We start from the raw sequence: 19,665 nt of genomic DNA, 5'->3' as shown, positions 1-19,665 counted from the left end.
TCAACAGAATCTACCAACCAGAATGGCACACTAATACTCCATCTGTTAACTCTAAGATCAGTAACTCCCTTAAGTGACAACTAGACCAGGTACAGACGAAAGCAAGGCGTGAGGAGGAAGAATAAGGCAAGGAAAACATAACAGAAATATTAACTTGTGTGCTTACAGGAAAAACAGCAAGAAAGAGAGAAGAGACTGGGAGAGCATGCCTGCTATGCATATATGTCCAGTGCACAAACCCTACAATCACAGATATAAGTTAATACAAATCAATGAAGCAAAATTAGCTACATAAATAATATAACACAAGTATATTGTCTAGATGTTCAGTGGTTAGACACAAATCCAATTACAACTGCAACAATTAACAAATCATCATAGAGAGGCCACCTGAAGAAATATACTGCTTTAACTTTCAAAATGTGCATGTTAGTAAAAGCAAGGATTCTTAATGACACCTAAAAAGAATAATTAGGGTATTATGTTTAAAATATTTTGTGTATATTCCTCACCATCCATAGACCAATGAAATGCAGAAGTTTTAGATACCCTACAGTGTTTACTCCCACAGAATCAACACATAGGTTAACATAAAATAAAGACAATGCTTTAGCTCAGTAACTATGCTGTTACAGTACTGGCATTCATTAAGGGGCAAGAGTCAGGAGACACCTTGCAGATGTAGGAAAATGGACACTAGAGAGTGCAAAAATGTCTGGGAAAGGACTTGACACTGTTGAGGGCACTGATGGAGAAGAATTGCAATCATTGCAATCATAGGCATTAGTTCAGGTAGATGGGTGAAAGATACCTGCGACAAAATACACATCCTAACAAGAAAACTGCAAGATTAAGGTGCATTTGTCTCTGGACAGACAAGTAACGGAAGGTTTGCTGGCAAAACAGGCTGCACGGCAATGAGTGGACCTGAAGCATCAAATGGATTCCTGTATTCTGCTAGACTAAAATCATCTCAGCTGGTCAAAAGGAAACAATAAGAAGGATGCCAACTGCAACTGCCATGAAAACCACATCACAGTTGTCATCTCTTTGGGTAAATTTAAACCATCAAAGTTGGGCTCTAATTCTGCAAAGTCAGATCTACAGGAAGGCTATGTGCTATAATTTAATTTCAGAATCGGAGCCTAATCTAAGAGGTGAGTATGACTACTGCTACTGAATTTGAGCACATTTCAGGTATTCTCTCCATGAAACCACTTCACTTGTGTCAGGTATAAAACCTTCTTAAATTGTAGAAAACTATTTCTGAAACTTCCACTTAAGTTTTCTGAGTGCTATGTAAAAAGTAAGCTCTTCAGTAGCAGAGATTACAGAATGTACTTTGGATGCTTGCCTGCCTGTAAATATGCACAATTTATTTTCATATTTATCTGTCTGAGGAATGCAGTTACTGCTTCTCTGTTTCAGGCAGCCTCTCTTTATTGATGAACAGAGCAACACATACTCTTGTAGCAGTTGGCTACCAGCCCCTCAACAACACCCTCCATCAACAGGTGCAAAAATATTCTCTTTTTTGAGACACAGGAAGAAACACATCCCCAAAGCCCATTATCTGCCCTCCCATCATCCTACTGTACCCAATATTTGCATCAACTATTCATCCAGCAAACTAACCCAGCCACAAAACACCTTCATGCTCAAGGATTAAACAGTGCAGTTCATGAATTAATAGCCCTTTTACTTTGATAGTTTCAAAATAAATTCATGTATAAAGTAACTTCTATGAAAAAAAAGCACATTTAAACTTCTGCCAAAGCATCAAACATGTGGTTTTGACCATAACTGTGGTTTTGACCATAACTATGGTACCTTTAATGCTTTTTAAATTGAGGTTTTGGGGTGTTTGTTTTAAATTGTTACCAAGCATCGCGTGAGTAATAAAGCCTGTAAAAATACCTACAGACATAAGATTGGGATTTGTCCAAGACCACTTTATCTGTCCATCTACTACCGTTGTAGTCTATGCTTAAGACTTTGGGTTTATATTCTTAGTCAGTAGTTTTCACATTACTTTGCTGTTCTTTCTGATTCAACCTAGTCCCTGTCATCTAGCTCTAATGCAATACTAGTTAGCAGAAGGAGCATGTGGCTAACAATTTAAACAGTTCATTCACTCTGCTATGCACAAAGACTTAACAGTACCAAATTATAACAAATCCAGTAATTAGAAAACAGTATTCACTGCAGTAATTATCAGAATCATAAAGGATGCTTCATCACTGTACTGCAGGTCTTGGATCACTCTGTTTCCTATGTTTTTGTCTCGCTCTGTTTGTTCTTACCATGTGGAGAATGTGATAAAACATCATAATAGACATATATGGAGATGAAAAAAAGGGAGTTTTTTCAGTCTGTCTTTAACAATTTTATATAAACAATAATACTATGTATGTTACACAGAACTCCAATGGATAATTATATTCTAACAAACCTGTTCCAAATTTACTGAAGGGATGGTTGGGGTTTCCAGTAGCCTTCTCCAATTGAAACAACCTCCAGGCATCATTCATCAGATTCTTCTCATGCTCAGAATCAACAGCATTCACTTCCCTGTCTTTGCAGCTTTCATCAAACAAAGGGCACAGGAAAAACTGGGCAAATCTAAACAGAAAAAAATTAAATCAAGTCAAGAATACGGTATATAAATGGTAACAGAGAAGTAAGAAGCTTGGTACCTCCTGAAAACAGCTGAATATATAATATTTTTTACACAGAACTTATAAATTCTCTAACAGTTTTGACACTGATTCACTATCTTTTACTTCTCAATTTCTTTATCCATAAATGCAGACAACAACATATTCATTATATGAGGTACTACAAGGATCAAGGACCTTGGATCATAATTCATAACACTGATAATTTCTACTGTTCTCAAGTTTAGCTGCAAGAGGTTCTTAATCTTGGAAATCAGTCTTGTCAGACATTCAGGGAAAATACAAAGGGCAAATACACCCACTGACTACACACCTTTTAATTGCTGGCCCCTCCCACAAAAGTCAGAGATTTCCATGAGTTCCTTTTACTAATATATTACTAATATCTTTCTAGACTTATCCCTTTTTTGCTATCAATGAAACAAGGATCCTATGGGATCATCGTAAAATCATCGTATTTGATTATACAGAGTATTTGCACAACACAAGTTCATGATCATATTCTGTGCCCTGTGCCCCACATTTCCAAAAATACTCAGTGTAAACACAACCTTTGAACTTCAAAAATTCTGCCTCAGTGGAGGACTCTGCTAGCTGAAAAAAACTGATAAAACTACCAAAAAACTTTTACACAATTTCAAACAGCACCTATATAAAAAAAAATTAAATATAAGCCACCACCACCCCATGCTCACCTGTCCAGTGCACCTTCTAGATGTTCATGTGACACATCGAAGTAATAGTTGGTATGTTCTCCACTTGTGAAGGCATTTGAGCTCCCAGCATGCTCACTAAGAAATTGACTATACTCATTCTCTTTTGGGTATTTCTTGGTGCCCAAGAACAGCATATGCTCACAAAAATGACTAAGCCCAGCAATGTTGGGGGGATCAGACAAAGATCCTGCAGGAGGAAAAATTTCATGTAACCATTCATAAAAAGTAATACTAAAATGTTAAGTCTTTTAAAGTGCTTTATGTTACAGTATGTTGCCTCAGGCAATTACATCAATTCTGTCGATGTAAAATGACACTTGTGCAGTTACAGTCAACTAAACCTAATCTTAAAAAAAATAAAAGAATTAGAATTAGTAACTGAACCAATTAGTGTCTCAAATTGCCTCTCCAGATCAGCCTGCATTGCCTTAGATAGATATTTTTTCAATTGAAGCCCGTGACTCATAATCTGTAAAGACCTGGCAGATCACAACGTTCTGACTTGTATACCTTGACTTTATTAACTGCACTGTGTTAAAAGGCAGCAATTGCCAACCACAATTAAGGATGTATTTATCCTGTGGTTTACAGGACAAGTGATAACCTCTAATTACCTGAACACAGGCAGCTATTGGTGACCAGTTAGTAGGTGTGAAGGCAGACAGATTAAAAGACAGCAATGATGTGCAAAAAGGGAAGCCATAAATGCTGAAGTCTGAGTCTTGAGAGTCCTGCTTTGGAGTGTGCAACCATGTGCAATGGGAGAGTAGAGATTAAGTCAATGGATACATCTCCTCCCGTACATGTACAGGAACTGGATACTGCAGTTGGCTATTACTGTCAAAGTACCTAATACAACCACATTTGAGATCCTCTGAACTAGATGATTTGTGACAGCCATCTCCATAATCAAAAAGGCCAGAAATTTAAGTTACTCTACTACTTCTGCCCTAACATCAACAGCAGCAAGAGCTGGATGCTTAGGTAATGAGTAAGGATGCTTAGGTAATGTGTGTGTGCATCATACTTTTGAAGCAACCAAGAAACTACACAAGCTTGAGAAATACCTCAGATACAAGAAAAGACTTCTATTATTCCAAAGAGTCAAAGTAACTGCCTGCCTGCCCCTTCCATTTCCAGTATTTCTGTTTGCACATTTAAGCATTATTAGAGTTAAGAGTGCCTCTCCAACTCCTCCAGCACTACAGCATTTTCTCACCTCTACACATCAACAACTTAACATGGGGATCACAAAAAAAAAAAAAAAAAGTTTGACATGACAGATGGAGCTGTCTGAAATAATTGCACTCACACCCGCCCCTTTCATGCTTACAAAAGATCTTTCATAACATGAAACTTAATGGTTAAAAGAAGACTTTCTACTGACTGAGCTACACTTGAGTAAACACAGAGTACAATAAGAGCATTTAATTAGCTCTATTAATTTTCAGTTTGATGTGTCAAAGAATTTAATAAACTCTAAATTACAACAAAAGGCCAGGCTGACAACTGGATACCACTCCTGTCAGTTTAGCTGCAATTAAGATACCAAAACTTAAAGCATTTTATTAATGACATAATGAACACAACATGCATTAAATACCTATGTGCACATCTAGTGCTGCTGAAGACTTATCTGTGGTGGGGTCACTAATGAGAAGAGCTTTAATGCCATTTGCCAATTCCAGTCCACGATACTCTCGTTTATCCTCAGGCGATTTGATAATTTCATTTGTTATTCTCTTAATAGCTGGATTATTCATTTTGTTGTTTGTCTCTTTCTGAAACCTTGATGAAAACAGAAGAAATGTCACTTACTATTTTTACTTAAACCCTGCTAATATTTTAATATTATGTTAGAAAATACTGAGCAAAACTGATAGCAAGAAATTCAGTTCTGCGCAAAACTCACAGAAATGGCCTAAAAGCATAGTTCAGATCCTGAAAGAAATTGCTGTTAAAACAAGCACAACAACAAAAAACAAAGACTAAGCAACATTATGGAATTATAGATCACGTAACTGGATGTTTTAAGTTTCATACTGACGGTAATTAAAAAGTAACTCTACTAATGAAACACCATCCCCTTATACAATTATGAGAAAAATTAAATGAAATGATGCACATACTGCTACCTCAAGTATACTTTCAGGCATCATGGAAGTACTGCATGTGTCTGAACTGGTGGTTATATTATGAACGTTGTAACTCTGTGACTGTCATAAACAAAATTTTACTAATAAACCACTAGATTTGTATACTCAAGCAAGAAAGGGTGACACCATTTACAGTATTACCCTAAAAACACACTGCATGTGTTTTTTTGCCATGACAAACAGGAACAGACTGTCTCACATATTTAAACTTCTATTAGTTTAACAGACATGCTGTGATACATGTTTCTTTAATGGCACGATTTTGATATGCTAAGAAACTAAGTATGATTCTGAAATTACAAACTCTGGTTACTCAGGTTTTTTAAATCCAAAGTGAAAAGGTGAGACATTCAGACTTGGATATTTGGGAAGGCAGAGTGGAACCACTCGGCTGCATGTTAAAAAACAAACAAAAAACACCAACACAAAAAACCCAACCAACCAACCAACCACCACCACACACACAAAAAAAAAAAAGCAAATCCCAGAAACAGGAGGTCAGAGCGCTATGTTCTGAGCCAAACACGTGGTGTATTCCTGCATGGAACAGCCACTGAATTCCAACCCTGTTTCACAGGAAGGGTTCTAGAATGGGGCCTGTTAGAAATACACAGTACCAACGAAACTCAGCCTTCCTGTGGTGAAACGTTGCTTGACATACTGCCAAGTAACTTACTGCACGAGCCTCGTTAGTCGTTACTGAACTTAAGATACTGTATAAAATTTATGAAGTGAGAATAGGTACTACTTTTCACAGATGAAAATCATTAACTAAACTGTTCTTAACTGAATTTCACTTGCATACAATTCTATTGGATTGACAAATATAAGTATGTAGGAAAGCAAAGAGGTCTCTGACGCTCCTGATTTCACCGCTGCTAAGGAATATCTGTCACTTTCAGCTAAAATATTCTATCTCATTAAGATACTAGTTGCTTATCATAAGATGCATATATCCTATAAACTTCTCAAGTTGTTTTTTTTAAATGTTATACAATTTCCTTGTCATCTGATATCTCCTTGTTATTCCTACACCACATCATTAAGTCACAGAACTTTACTGTTGTTAGATGACTCATCTTTCCAATGTGATTCATCAAATTACGCAGCTTCTGTGAAATCTTATGAGATTTCAATTGATGTCTTGTGAAGTCGTACACCTCCACCTCATTTTATTATCATTCCCTACTTCTGCCTCCTCCATAGGCTACCTCCAGCTTGGTAGTCAAATTTCAGTACAGGAGAAACCTACAATTTTCAAAAGGTCAAAATCAGTCATTAAGCCTTCAAACCAAGGACTTAAACTTGTATCTCCATCTTCACTGTTACTTCAATGGGCACTGCAAATACAACATTCCCGTCAACTTCAAATGGGCTTGCATGATTAACCCACAATTATTTCCCTACAAACTACATTGTAGTACCAGACAACTCCTATAAAATCAAGAGTAGATCAACTATTCAATACTTCTGGGAGGCAGTATGTCAAGGAACAAGACCAATACCTTCCTGCTTAAGTGGCGCTATATTACTACAATAGCTAGAAAAGAAAATTTCACTTAAGCTAGACTATTGATAGAATGACTTTTTCTTAAGAAGTAAACTGCAAGACATAATATTAAACATTCCCTTGTGTGACTGCTTTTCTGCGCAACTTTTAAGTTCTCAAAGTACAAGTGCTTTATAATAATACCATGTTCCATTCTTTCATCCAAGATTCCTAAAACACTACAAACCACTTTTTACCAATGAATTGCTTTTGACCATAGGAAAAAAAGTAATAGAAACATAAAGAAATCTATACTTCCTGTAGTTTTTTTGAGAAGCAGCTTAATTCCTAAAGTCATGTTCAGATGCTGCCCTGAAGTACATGTGCTGTATCTACCTGCTATGCTGTCATTACAGTGAGCACTGGATACCGATGGCGAGTAGCAAAGAAATTCATCCACAAACTAGATGTTGTGTTTATTGCAGAGCTAATAGCCTAACAAAAATATCATTAAAAGAAAATTGTCATACTACTTTCACAAAACAGAAGCAACAGAGAAAGACCCAATAAAGCAAAGACAGCAGGAACAAATACAATATATTACTGTGGCACCTGGAATTCTTCCACTGGCTCAAAAATTACAGGTGGCAAGAATACAGAGCTGAACTGAGAGCAGCGTCCCTATTCAATGACTAGGAAATATTAAACATTCTTCCTCCTCACCGAAATTACTTCACTTGTACAAGAAAAGTATCAGCTAAACCAGATGCTGAATTTTAAAACTATAGCACTTTGAACTAGAATTATATTATATTCTTTGAGGCCCCGTTTTTGTAATGATTTCCAGGCAGGCAGCCCCTTGGAACCAGTGCGGCTCTCTGGGGATGCCAGGCTCCACCTGCAAACAGAGTACTACAGAGTGGGATTAAGTTACATATGATTCTGCCTATTTTAATCTTTTGAAGTTATTTTAGTAAACTTATTTAATTAAAAATTAGCCACTGTAGTCAAATCTAAGTTCAATGTTTGAACAATTAAAGGAGCATATTTGAAAACCAATTAACAGAAACTCCTGAGGGTTGCTTTAATGCGAGAATGTAACTAGCTAATAAAAATATGACCCCCAAAGCACAAACTCCAAAGTGCTTGTCAAGATTTTTTTGCCATTACAGGCTGCATGTATTTAAGTCAAATGCTGGTACACAGGTCTGAGCCAGATGAATGGCTATAAACACTAATCAGCTTAAAGTAACCAGATGAATGGCAACAAACAGTTACCAGCTCAGCAGATTTTGATGCTTGCTTTCAATTTGTATCAGTTGCCTTAAAATTTGGGGTTTGCTTGAAGCTTTTATGCAACTGAACCCAAATTACTTCTGTGGACACACTTGTGGGTGTTGCAACATACTCACTTTAAGTTTACACCTGTATATACTAGGATCTGAATTGCTCCTCACTTTCAACTCACATTTCATCTGTCTTTTGAATACACTTGATGTTATGCTGACCACAGTACAACTGTTACTCAAGTTTTAACTGTGTCTTTGAAACTATACAAAGACCACAGTCATGTTCAATCTCAAATTTTGCACCTGTTCCAAGTTCTGTATTTTATTTATATCCATTTCTTTTTAGTTGTTTTTTGATTCGATTTGGGTTTTTTAACTCCAAACTTAATTGCCCACCATTTACCAGAGTGAAGTGAAACCTCTGTTAAGCCAAAACCTCTCCCTGCTCTGTCCTGTGCAAGGGAGCTATAATTGATAATGTGTTCTCTGTATTATTTACTAATCCATTTTGTTTTACAGTTCCTCGTAACTTTTATGAAGATTTCTTCAGCTGCCAATGCCTGGCATGAAAAAAGTGCTGTGTGCTTCGGCAGGCGGCCCGGTGCCGCAGAACTACCAGCCAGAGTTTTCTCACCTCTCTCACAGGGATGACAACACTGAATTGAGTACTCGGGAGGAGTCCATGAACTTCTTCAGCTCCAAGCTCATGGCTTTGCAACAATAAAATCAATCTCCATTCTTCCACTGGTCTTCACCCCTCCTCTTCATATCTTGCACCTACCTCTCCTCACGCTAGCACTAGAACTCAATGGTATCGTGACATCCTCTACGTGTAACAGTGATATTACCAGTAAGTCAACCAACAAGCTACTTCCTTAACTTCTTGATTCAGCTGCATGCTATAATCAAAAACTATTTTTTAGACTAAACTGTACAGGTTTTTTCCTAAAAGCGGACAAATGTTTTTATTAAGTTCTGTTACCAAGAACGTAATTTTAAAAATGGAGCAGAGAAAGATTACTCAAAAGTAATAATAAAAAAATCCAAACAACCCAACAAACCAAAACCAACATCAAATTAAATCAACTCAGGAGACCATTATCATTAAAGGATACTTCAGGAGACTATCCACAACTCTTTCAGGCTACAGGTTCATCAGTAGACAAACCTAGCAATTCTTCTTTTACACATTTAGAGATCAAAACAGTTCATGTTCTTCAACATCATCTGTGAATTTACTTGTCACGAAGCTAGAGAATGTCTAAGATTCCAACACATTCCTGATGCTGATCTAAATAAATCTGATTGCATACACAGGCAGATAGACTGCATAAGTAGATAAACTGCTCAAAATGCTAACAAGTTCTATCACTTTTAAACTCATCAGGAATTTAGCATATTGCTTCATACACTAAAGCTCCAACTACAAAGACCCACAATGATTTAATCAATGCTACCAAGTTATTAAGAATAACTAATCATACCATATCACGCAAATTTGAAGACAATATTTATACGGTTTTGTTATGTAGTTCATCTTGAAGAAATTCTGAAGTCTCGCTACAATTAAAGCATTTTCAGAGCCTCAGTCTGCAGCTTTTTGCCAAGTCTGTAACTGACTCAGAAAATTCCCTCCTAATGATGGCCAGGGCAGATATCTGCTTTGCTCTCATTCCCAGATGGGTCCAGCTTCTAGATCACAGCAGTAAAACTTGGTCTGCCACAGGTTTCACTGCCAACATGACAGGAATTACCAGTAGCATTAATGAGATAATACCACATGTGAACTTGGCAAAAACAAGAGCCCTGGCAGCTTCACATGTAAGATCAGGCCCGAGCTGAGTAACTGGCCTTAGCAGTAAAATCGTGTGTTTTCAACAGTCTTGTGTTGATCAAACAGGATGGATATACAATAAAGACACCACAAAGTTAATTTACTGCCCTAAAACTACATTCCTTAACTTGACCATTCCACAGTTTCCAAAACACTAGGTAAAAATGTTGAACAAATAGGCAAGATTTTATACTGTCTGATTTCAGACTCAGAAATAAAGGATAACAAGTTTTTAAAATTTTCTAAATCTCTTCAGCTTACTTTTCCTATCTCATCAAAAATTGCCCCAAACAATTCATGAAAACACACCCTCCAAGCTAAACAAGTTTTATCCAGGTTCACCAGAAATATAAAACAATTTAAATTAATCTTTCTCTAGCAGTTCTTTGCTTCAATTTTTTTACCAGATTGTTGAAAATTAGGCAAATTCCAAAAGGTTTTTGAAGCCTTTCATTATCTGAAAGATTGGTTCTTTCTTAAATTTAAGTAAAATTACCTGGTTTTAATCTTTAGATGACATGATGCCACAGGATCTTCAGAACGGTTTCACAAACCTGACATAGTATTTTGGCTTGTATCATTATTTTCATCAGTCTCTCAAATGCATGCTAAGAGTAAGACTGATAAAACTAGTTTCTGTGTCACATGACCAGCTGCTTAAAATGTGTTTTACTCATTTTCTTCAGAAATGTAGTCATTAATTCAATTAACTGCTTTATGCAATGAATATTTGCAAGTCAGTGGTTCTCATTCTCTCTTCCTCCCTCCCTGACACTCTTCCTCCACCACCCTACAGGTACAGGGCTTGGTCCACAACCACAATGCAGCAGGGGTGTCTACTGCACAGCCCTGCATGTGCGAGGAAACATAAAACTGGATGCTACAGGAGAGACTTCTGTGCTTTATTCTAACTGTATTTTAATGTGTGTTTCCTACATTTTATCTGCAAGCAGCACATCAGATTGCCCGAGACTCTTTCTAAAGCCAACTCACTTAACACTTTATGCTACCATCTGTCTCATACCCTCAAAAAGAAAAACTCGTGAGGTCTGAATTAAAAAAACAAGATGAGACTAAAACTTTACTTATACTGCATAACAACAAGGAATACACGGGAAGATGAGAGAATTGGCAAGAAAATCTGATCTAGCAACAAAAACAGAAAGAACTTTAGGATTCTGAATCATGAAAAGCGCTGTAATCCCACATTAAAAGCAGTTGCTCATCTAACACAAGAGCTTCGACATAACCAACAGACTTAGAATAACAAGCAGTTTACAAGAGTCAGTGGTGTGTTTCAACAAAGGAATTCCTGGCTGTTTACCTATTTTGTGCTTTAGTTTCTATGATTTTGGACTATTCGATTCTAGTTCTACTGTTAATGTTGTGAGCAAACTCTCGACTCTACAGCATTTTTTTCAATCGTTCAGGCAAGCTATAGCTCTGATTCATTCCAAAAACAAGTTGCAGAAGGTCAGATCTAAATAGAAAGCTATAGTAAAGCAACTTTCAAACAAGCTCCATCACAAGTAATCTTATTATAAATATGCAGTGCTATCTCATAAGTGTATTTTGTCAACTTAAGGACATCACAAAAGCTGAGAACATAAAGATGCTCACTGACAGACCATGCATATACAAATACATCATCAGCGTCAAAACTGATTAAATTGATTCCCCTACAGATATTTTTATTCCAAACTTCTTGATTCCGAACTTGTTAAAAGATCAATATAACAAAATTATTATGAAAGCATCAAATACAATAGAATTAATATATCAGAAATATCAACACATGTGATCTTTAAAATGGTCTGACAGTATTTTTAGTAAATGACTTCTACAATAACCTGTAATGACCCCTAGCTAGAAGCCCAACACCACCTAGTTCAGTAAAACACTGGAGGTAATGAACTTTTTGTTCCTTCCCTCTTTCTTCTTCTGGACCTAACAGGGTAGGGAACTACTTTTGTATTCATGTGCAAAGTAAGTTATACCCTCGACACTTTGATCAAATTCCCAAAGATACCATTTTTCTTGTGATCTTTCAAATGGTCTGACAGTATTTTTAGTAAATGACTTCTACAATAACCTGTAATGACCCCTAGCTAGAAGCCCAACACCTTCCAGTTCAGTGAAACACTAGAGGTAATGAACATTTTGTTCCTTCCCTCTTTCTTCTTCTGGACCTAACAGGGTAGGGAACTACTTTTTTATTCACGTGCAAAGTAAGTTATACCCTCGACACTTTGATCAAATTCCCAAAGACACCATTTCATCTAAGGGATTAAGCCACAGTCTTACAAGCAACTGAAGACAGAAAGGAAAAAGGGAGAAAAAAAAGCATGCAAACATGTAAATATGAATCCTTCTAGGGAATCCCCAGCTAGAATAAATAATTTCAATGCTGTACATGGCATAAAAAGGAAGAGATAAGAAGTTCCAACTGAGAAATGAACTTGCTACTTGACGTGCAGATGAAGATTAAAAATAATATGACAGGAAAAAGTTACAGCTGAAAAGAAGGTGAAAGTATCAACAGATTCAGAAATGTGGAACATGTAATTCAAACAAAGATTCTTAATTTTCACGTTCACCATCTTAAAAAAAAGTCCTCACACGAAAGCACTACGCTCTCATTTCATTAGTATTTCTGTAAATCCTAATCCACAATTAAAATTAAAACAGATTATTAAATAATGGTTGTAGGCAGTATGAAAACGTAACAGGGCTACTCACATATATAAAGTGAAGCCCAAATACTGTACATATTCACATGCTTAAAGACGAGTAATCCAGCAGGAGGAACTACAGCCTGAGAAAAGCATTGGCTCCGAATATACACTGTGGATTACCTTTACAATACTGAAGCAATTATGAACAATAATGCTGCATCCGAATTTTGACTCAAGAGCACTGACAGCATGAGTCATCATAGCTCACTTCTTCCCCCAAAAGATGCTACTTTTGACATCCCTTACTCTTGCAGTGTTAAATATAGGGTTTGCTATGAAGGTAACAGATACGGTGTTAAAGAAAGAAAGGAAACGACTTGGTCTCTTTCCCTTACCCAGCTCCCTTCCTGGAAAAACTTCGCTGCCGAGTTGTTGTCGCAGCTCGGTCTGCCCCTGGCGCGCGCGCTGCCCAGCCCGCCCCCGGCGAGGTGACGGCCCGGGCCGGCCGCACGGACAAACCCGACCCGCGGTGTCCGCGCCAGGCAGCTCCTCACAGCGGAACAGGCCGCTCCCAGCAACCCGGGGTAACTCTGCCAGCAGTTTCTTTTTAAACAATTTAAACTTTTTTTAAAAGATTATTTATGGCTTAGGAAGACACGGCAAGTTAAACAACATGGAAATTCCGCGGTTTTTTGAAGGGGACACACACACACACACCCAAAGCAAGCCCGCCGGGTAGCTAAAGCCGTGCCACAGCCGCACGGCTGATGCCCAAACCCGATATGTCAGCCGAGGTGCAGCTGGAGGCAGACGAACCCGTCGGCCCCGCCGGGCGCCCCGGGGCGGGCCCTGCCGGCAGCGGGCTGGGCTGGGCAGGGCTCAGGCCTCCCCAGCACGGCGGGCCCGCCGCCCCCCGCTCCCCCACAAAGGGCTTCGCCGCCAGCCCCGCGGCCCGCTGGCTCCCCGCTGGCCCAGGAGTGGCGAAGTCGCACTCGGGGCAGAGCGGGCGCCCCCCTGGCGGCACAAGGTGCCCCCCGCCCCGGCCGCGCCGCCGCCACCACACAACACAGCGGGGAACAGGGGCAGGTCTCCGACCTCACGGCCCGTCACGCGGTGCCGGGACCCGGGGGCCTGCCCCGGCCCACCCGCCCCGGCTCCCACCGCACACGCACCGTACCCGAGAAAGCTGCGCCGCCGGCACTGAGGGAAAAACCGGGCGGCCGGGGCGGCCCAGGGGCGCGCTAAGCCCAGCAGAGCCCGCCTCAGCGCAGGAAGCAGCCGCTGCCGCATACCCCGGCCCCGCCGCCAGCACCCGGCCTCTCCCCGCCGCTGCCGCTCGCCTCAGCACGCGCCGCTCCCCCGCGCCGCAGCCGGCGGCGGCGCCATCTTCTCCGCCCGCCTCCCCTCGCCTCCTGGCCAATCCCTCCCCGGCGCCCTCGGGGTCCCGTCCGCCCTCCTCGCCCGGTGGGGCCGCCGCCGCCGCGCCGGGCCTAGCGCGGCCCGTACCTGGGGGTGCGGAAGGCTGCCTCTGCTGCCGGGAGGGCCGGGGCTGCGGCTGGGGAAGGGGGCAGGGGGCCTCTGGGAGGAGGCGGAGGCGGCGGAGGGGGTGGGTGGGTGGGTGGCTGGGCGGGGAGCCGGGGCGACACTGGTCGCGGCGGGGGGGGCCGGGGAGCCGCGCCTGGCTGTAGGCGGACGGGGCCGCGGCGGGAAGGGCACCGGGGCAGCCCCGCCACCGCCGCCGCGGGGCTGGGAAGGGACCGTGCTGCGGCCCGCCCGCTTCCTGGTGGCCGGGCTGCGCGTCCCTGCCGGCGAAAGCCAAGACAAAAGGTAACGAGACGCCTCGGATGAAAGCGCAGCGGGTGCGATGCCGTCCTGAATGGGGGGATTTCGGATCTCCCGGTGCCGCGGGTGTCAGACCCCCAGCACCCCGCTCCCGCCGCGCGGAGCTCGGCTGCCCCGGGGGTCTGCGGCCCCGCCGCTTCGGGCACGAGCCTCTCCCTGCAGAGTGGGTTTGTCGCCACGTCGCTTGGTTTAGCTTTAACACTTGGTTTAGTGTGTTTCAGCGTAATCGCTGTGGAGAGACCGATAATACACAACCCTGCTTGTGTAATTTTATGCCGAGAGGGAAAAAATCGTCTAAAACTTAGGATCGCTGAGGAGACAACGGTAGCTGAGGAGGCCGTGTATAGGTAACTCATGAGACAAACTTGAGACTCTATATAAGAGAAGTAAGTTGAGGTTCAGTGTTCGGTCAGCTGTAACTATAGCGCCGGCTATTTGAGACCCCCTCAGAAGACTGTAATACCTGTAAGGAGCATGCGCGACATGTAATTAACAGAATACCGCCTATTTTTCCGAGAAATGTAATGGATAAACATATGTGTGGGCTGTGTCATTTTGCTTGAATGAAACATACGGTATGCACGTTAGGTGGAGCGATCCCCCGTGCGTCCAGCGCTGCAATGAAGGAATGCCTGCTTCTTAAACTCCTTAACACCAATGTAGCATTTCTTATTCCAGATTTCTGTGACAGGTTTACGAGATGTAAATAATGCATAAGGTTGAATTTCTATTACGACTCCATGTATTTGGTTTTCTGGGAAGATATTTTTTTCTTGGTAGATTACACTGTGGGAAAGTCACAGTTGTGGCTGGCTGTTTTAATTCCTTTCTAGGCCAAAAAAAAAAAAACCACCCCAAAGAACCCCACTTTTTTCAATTCTAGTTATGTGCTTTCTGCAGATACATCTATTTTCCTATGTCTTATTTTTCAAAGCTAAAATAAACAAAAAACAAACCAAAAAACCCCACAACTTTGTGTGCTACACTTACTTCCTGATTTTAGCTTCCCCGCTGCTTGCCTTTTCTTAGGGGTGGTATCTCACAGCTGGAAGTTCACAGAACCCTTCTCCTGTCATAAAAAGTTACAAAGATGTGACCTGATGAGTTAGCCAAGGTTATTTCTACACCCAAAGATGGGACTGAAGATGTATCAGAAATAGCTTTAGACTAATCAGCTTTGGTCAAATTAGTTGTTAGAAGTAGCAGCATGCTACTTCACATGGTCAACAAAATCTGCCAGGAAATTTGGGTAGACATTCTGCTCCTGGTTTTCACTGAGGTCTGTGCTGCTATAGAGACACTCTTACCAGTACCTAAGCTACCCAGTCGAAAACAACTACACCCACACTTCTGGCCTCAGTTTAGACAACAGAACTGTCTCTCAAGTTAACTAATCCTGGTTGGAGCAAGGCAGTTGGTAGCTTTCACCTAGATTAACCGGTTGCATTTAGAACTGTGTGGGAGCCTAATTTTAACACAATATGTTAACTCCTGTGAAAATGAAGGGTATCTTTGTCCTCGTGGGATTCTAGTTTGAGGCAATCTGTTTTTTCTCCATTTCCTAGTGTGTATAAAAGTGAAGACCAGGCCAGCCAGAAAAAGGACAGGATAAACTGTGAGATTTTACTTCTGCCCTGTTGCCATTTAGCTGGTGTGTCAGAGGGGCAATACTGTTGTGTCTGGCAGAAAGCACAGATAAGTACCTCTTCATGATCTGTCTCCTCGCTTTCTGAAGCAATTGAGGGATTAAGAGGTGGTGAATTACTCTCTTGAATTGGATGTGTAGCAGAAATGCTTCTGCCTTTATTAACACAAACTGTAGGCTGTTGCATCTGTTACCATGTAGGGGTGGAAGCTATAAAAGTATACAGTGTTTCAGGAAGTTTATTCTTTTTTCAGGTCCTGAGAGTTTGCTAGCCTAATGTAGCTGAATGTATATATTTAGCTAATGCTGGCCTGATGTATATTTAGCTGCTCTGATAAATCCTGCCTTTCCATATAGATCTTGTCTAGGATATATACAAGGGCAATCCTGAGAAAGCAAACAGTGGTGGTCTGCTCATGATTGTGTCTAAAGCAAGTGCTTCTGATTCTGTAGCTGTGGTGATGAAAGATCATTCCTCATGCATCTAACAACTATTGCAGCAGAGGTCACACCTACTGTACTTTACACCTGTTTTATCCACTGTAAGCTTATTTAGCACTATTCAATGGCACTGATGTTTATTCAGAGCAGATTGTGTTCTTATAATCTAACCCCTCTCTATTTCAGTTTATACTAGCCAAAATTACACTCATTCAATATTTTGGATATTTTTTTCATGTTTTAAAGATATTTTAAATATGACACCATCAGCAAAAGTAAAGAGGACTTCCAATAAAATTCCTTTCTCAGTGTAGTCCGGCAGCTAAGATTTCTTCCCTGTGGAACTTTAATTGCTCAGAGACGATTGGTGCTTTCAGTCCTGCCTCCTTCATCTACCATAGTGGAAAAGCAGGTGTTGTCCAAAATATCAAAAAGATTTTTAAAAAATTAACAAGTATAATTTAGAGTAAGTGTGGAAATTAATCAAAAATTCCTAGCAGTATGGAGATCCCTCTTCAGGATATATGACGTAACTCTGCAGTGCAGGGCAAATTATCTTCAAAGTACAAGTTACAAAGGCAAGTTACAAATAATGTTGAATAAAACCAGTATTTTATATTCCTCTTGAAACTAAGAGGCATCAAGTGTAAAACTCTTCTAAGTATGGTCTTGATGTGCTTCTAGTGGAAGCATACTTTTCCACCTAGCTAAAATTCTGGTTTAAAATCAAATTGTAACTGTATATAAAAGGGTTTTGTAGCAAACTGGACTCAGGCTGAAAGAAGCATAGCTTATGGTTGTCATTTCTACTCCAAAATAAATAATGGTGATTTCATAACAAGGTATGTATGAAAAAAGATTGTGTGTTGACTGCTCTCCATGTAAAAATACTGAATGAATGAAATTTTGAAGTATTAAAGTCAAAAGGTAATGAGAAACCAAGGAGATATTTCCTTTTGACTTCAGTGGGCCTTGTCAAGTTTCCAATGTTTCCAATTTTCCCATTCATTGTTTCTTTCCTGTTTATGTAAATGATGTCATCCAGCTGCATGCCTTAACTGAAAATAGGTAAGCATATGGAAAATTACTAGCTTTCCTCTGAGCTAATTACATAAATGCATATACCACCCTACGTGTGGCGTTAATTTATTATGATGGTGACTATAACTATAAAAATATGTAAAAGTGCTACCATCTGTGTCTGTGTTGGACAGCGTTCTGGTACACGTGCAGAAAAAAAAAAAAGAGATCCTTTATTCTCCTTATTTTCCCTGGTTAGTTGAAACCAATTCTGGTTTTAGTCATGTTATATATGCATTGAGTCCTTAATTTTTAACAATAAGGTAGTTTTATTTTGTTGCATTATATTTTTCATTTTTAACAGTGAAATAATTATCCTGTTACTTTGACTGAAAAAGAACCCTGTGCTCAGCTGAGAATATACCAGTACAATGTGTGTAAATCCTTATTGTTTAACTTTCTGTATGTGGACAACACAGAGCTTAGAACAGTACAGGCCAACTGGACTAGCTGTTCAAAGGCTAGAAATTGCTTCATGTTATCTGATGTGCAGGTCATGTCCCCTTTAATGTGAATATGCAATTAATCAGTAATTTTTTCCTATGTCACATAAACAGTGTTAAACTCTCCACGTGTTCAATACAGCTCATACAATGTGTACCATGTTGCTAATCAAAACAAGTGTTACTAAGCCTTGAAGAAGTCTCACCTAAACTTATAATTAGTATTAATTATATCTCTCCATTATTATAACCTTTCTTAATTCTTAGCTAATCATGTTTAGTGTCAACAATCTTACTATATTTCAGGCCTCCATTCTGATAGTTATCCAGGTCATCTGATATAAATCCTAGGAAAACACTGTTGGTTTTTTTGAGACATGCATTGTCTGTGAATATCACTATAATACAATGAGTTCGTTGGCAAGCTTTAGTGAAAAATTACCCTTTTTGATCAATGAGAGTGAGGATTAGTAATCTCTACTGAAGTTGTTACATTAGCAGTTGTGTGTATTATTATGTAATTTATTTTTCTGTTATGTTTTTGTCTGAAGAAAAAAAAACCAAACCACCTTATCTGTCACAGATGATGCACATACCTTCTTAAAGGTCATTCTCCCAACCACTGCTGGGACTAGCCTAAGTATTCTTGTTTCTTTTTTCTCATATTTATTTTTATTCCTTGTGAAATGCTAGCTCCCTGTTAACTCAGTTTGTGTTTACAGTATATTAGTATCTTTAGGCTCTAATCTAGTCTAAGAAAATGTACAACCTATGCTATAAATTGACCTTGTAAAACAAGAGCTGTGGCTATTAAACTGTATGTATTTTTTGAGCTAACTTCATTACCAGAAAGACATGTTTTCCACTGACCACAGCTATGGCAAAGATATATATGGCAAACCTATCGGCCAGAATCAGGTCCCAATAATTAAATAGATTCCTGTTGTTTAAATGAAGGTTTGAATGATCTCCTCTTCTGTGTTTGTGAGAGACATGTTTATATTTTGAGCAAAATTCTGACTAATGCAAGTTACATTTTCATACTAGCAAAGAACAAACAGGCAGAAATGGGAAGAAAAGACTACTTGTGTTCCAGTGCTGCCTTCTTTTGTATGATCCACACGAAGGAGTATCAAACAAAAGGTGAAGATTCAATATATTCAGTATACCTGCATTTGACTTCTCAGTCTAGCAGTAGCTCCTACACAGTTGTCTGCATGAATTATTTTTGCTTTTAGCATATATAGAATACAGAAAGCAAGTCAGAATCAGGGTGGTCTCAATATGTTTGCAATGGATATGGCTTTTGTCTTGTATCAGTTTTCTCACTTGGTTAAATCTTCACTTACCTGAAACAAAATAGATTACTGTGATTTT

The 19,665-nt window shown here is 39.8% G+C and overlaps 1 protein-coding gene across 5 annotated transcripts in view; it reads right to left on the bottom strand.

The window, feature by feature from the left end:
* The window catches only part of IDE (insulin degrading enzyme), a 70,418-nt gene extending 55,946 nt beyond the window's left edge, over nucleotides 1–14,472 (bottom strand). The window contains exons 1-4 of one of the 5 annotated variants that reach the window (XM_055791768.1): nucleotides 14,344–14,472; nucleotides 4,998–5,182; nucleotides 3,374–3,581; nucleotides 2,453–2,622 (exon numbers count right to left, since the gene is read on the bottom strand). In XM_055791768.1, coding sequence (XP_055647743.1) covers nucleotides 2,453–2,622; nucleotides 3,374–3,581; nucleotides 4,998–5,157 — 538 coding nt within the window. In that variant the 5' untranslated portion in view covers nucleotides 5,158–5,182; nucleotides 14,344–14,472. Of the gene's footprint in view, nucleotides 1–2,452; nucleotides 2,623–3,373; nucleotides 3,582–4,997; nucleotides 5,183–13,232; nucleotides 13,441–14,014; nucleotides 14,233–14,343 lie in introns of those variants that run through there. The other 4 variants (XM_055791990.1, XM_055791812.1, XM_055791943.1 and 1 more) reach the window with 4 other exon arrangements.
* Between the last annotated feature and the right edge of the window lie 5,193 nt (nucleotides 14,473–19,665).

Source organism: Falco peregrinus, chromosome 1 (genome assembly GCF_023634155.1).
Source record: "Falco peregrinus isolate bFalPer1 chromosome 1, bFalPer1.pri, whole genome shotgun sequence".
NCBI classification, from domain to species: Eukaryota; Metazoa; Chordata; class Aves; order Falconiformes; family Falconidae; genus Falco; species Falco peregrinus.
Note: the sequence above shows the minus strand (reverse complement) of the source record. Positions and strands in the feature narration are given on the sequence as shown.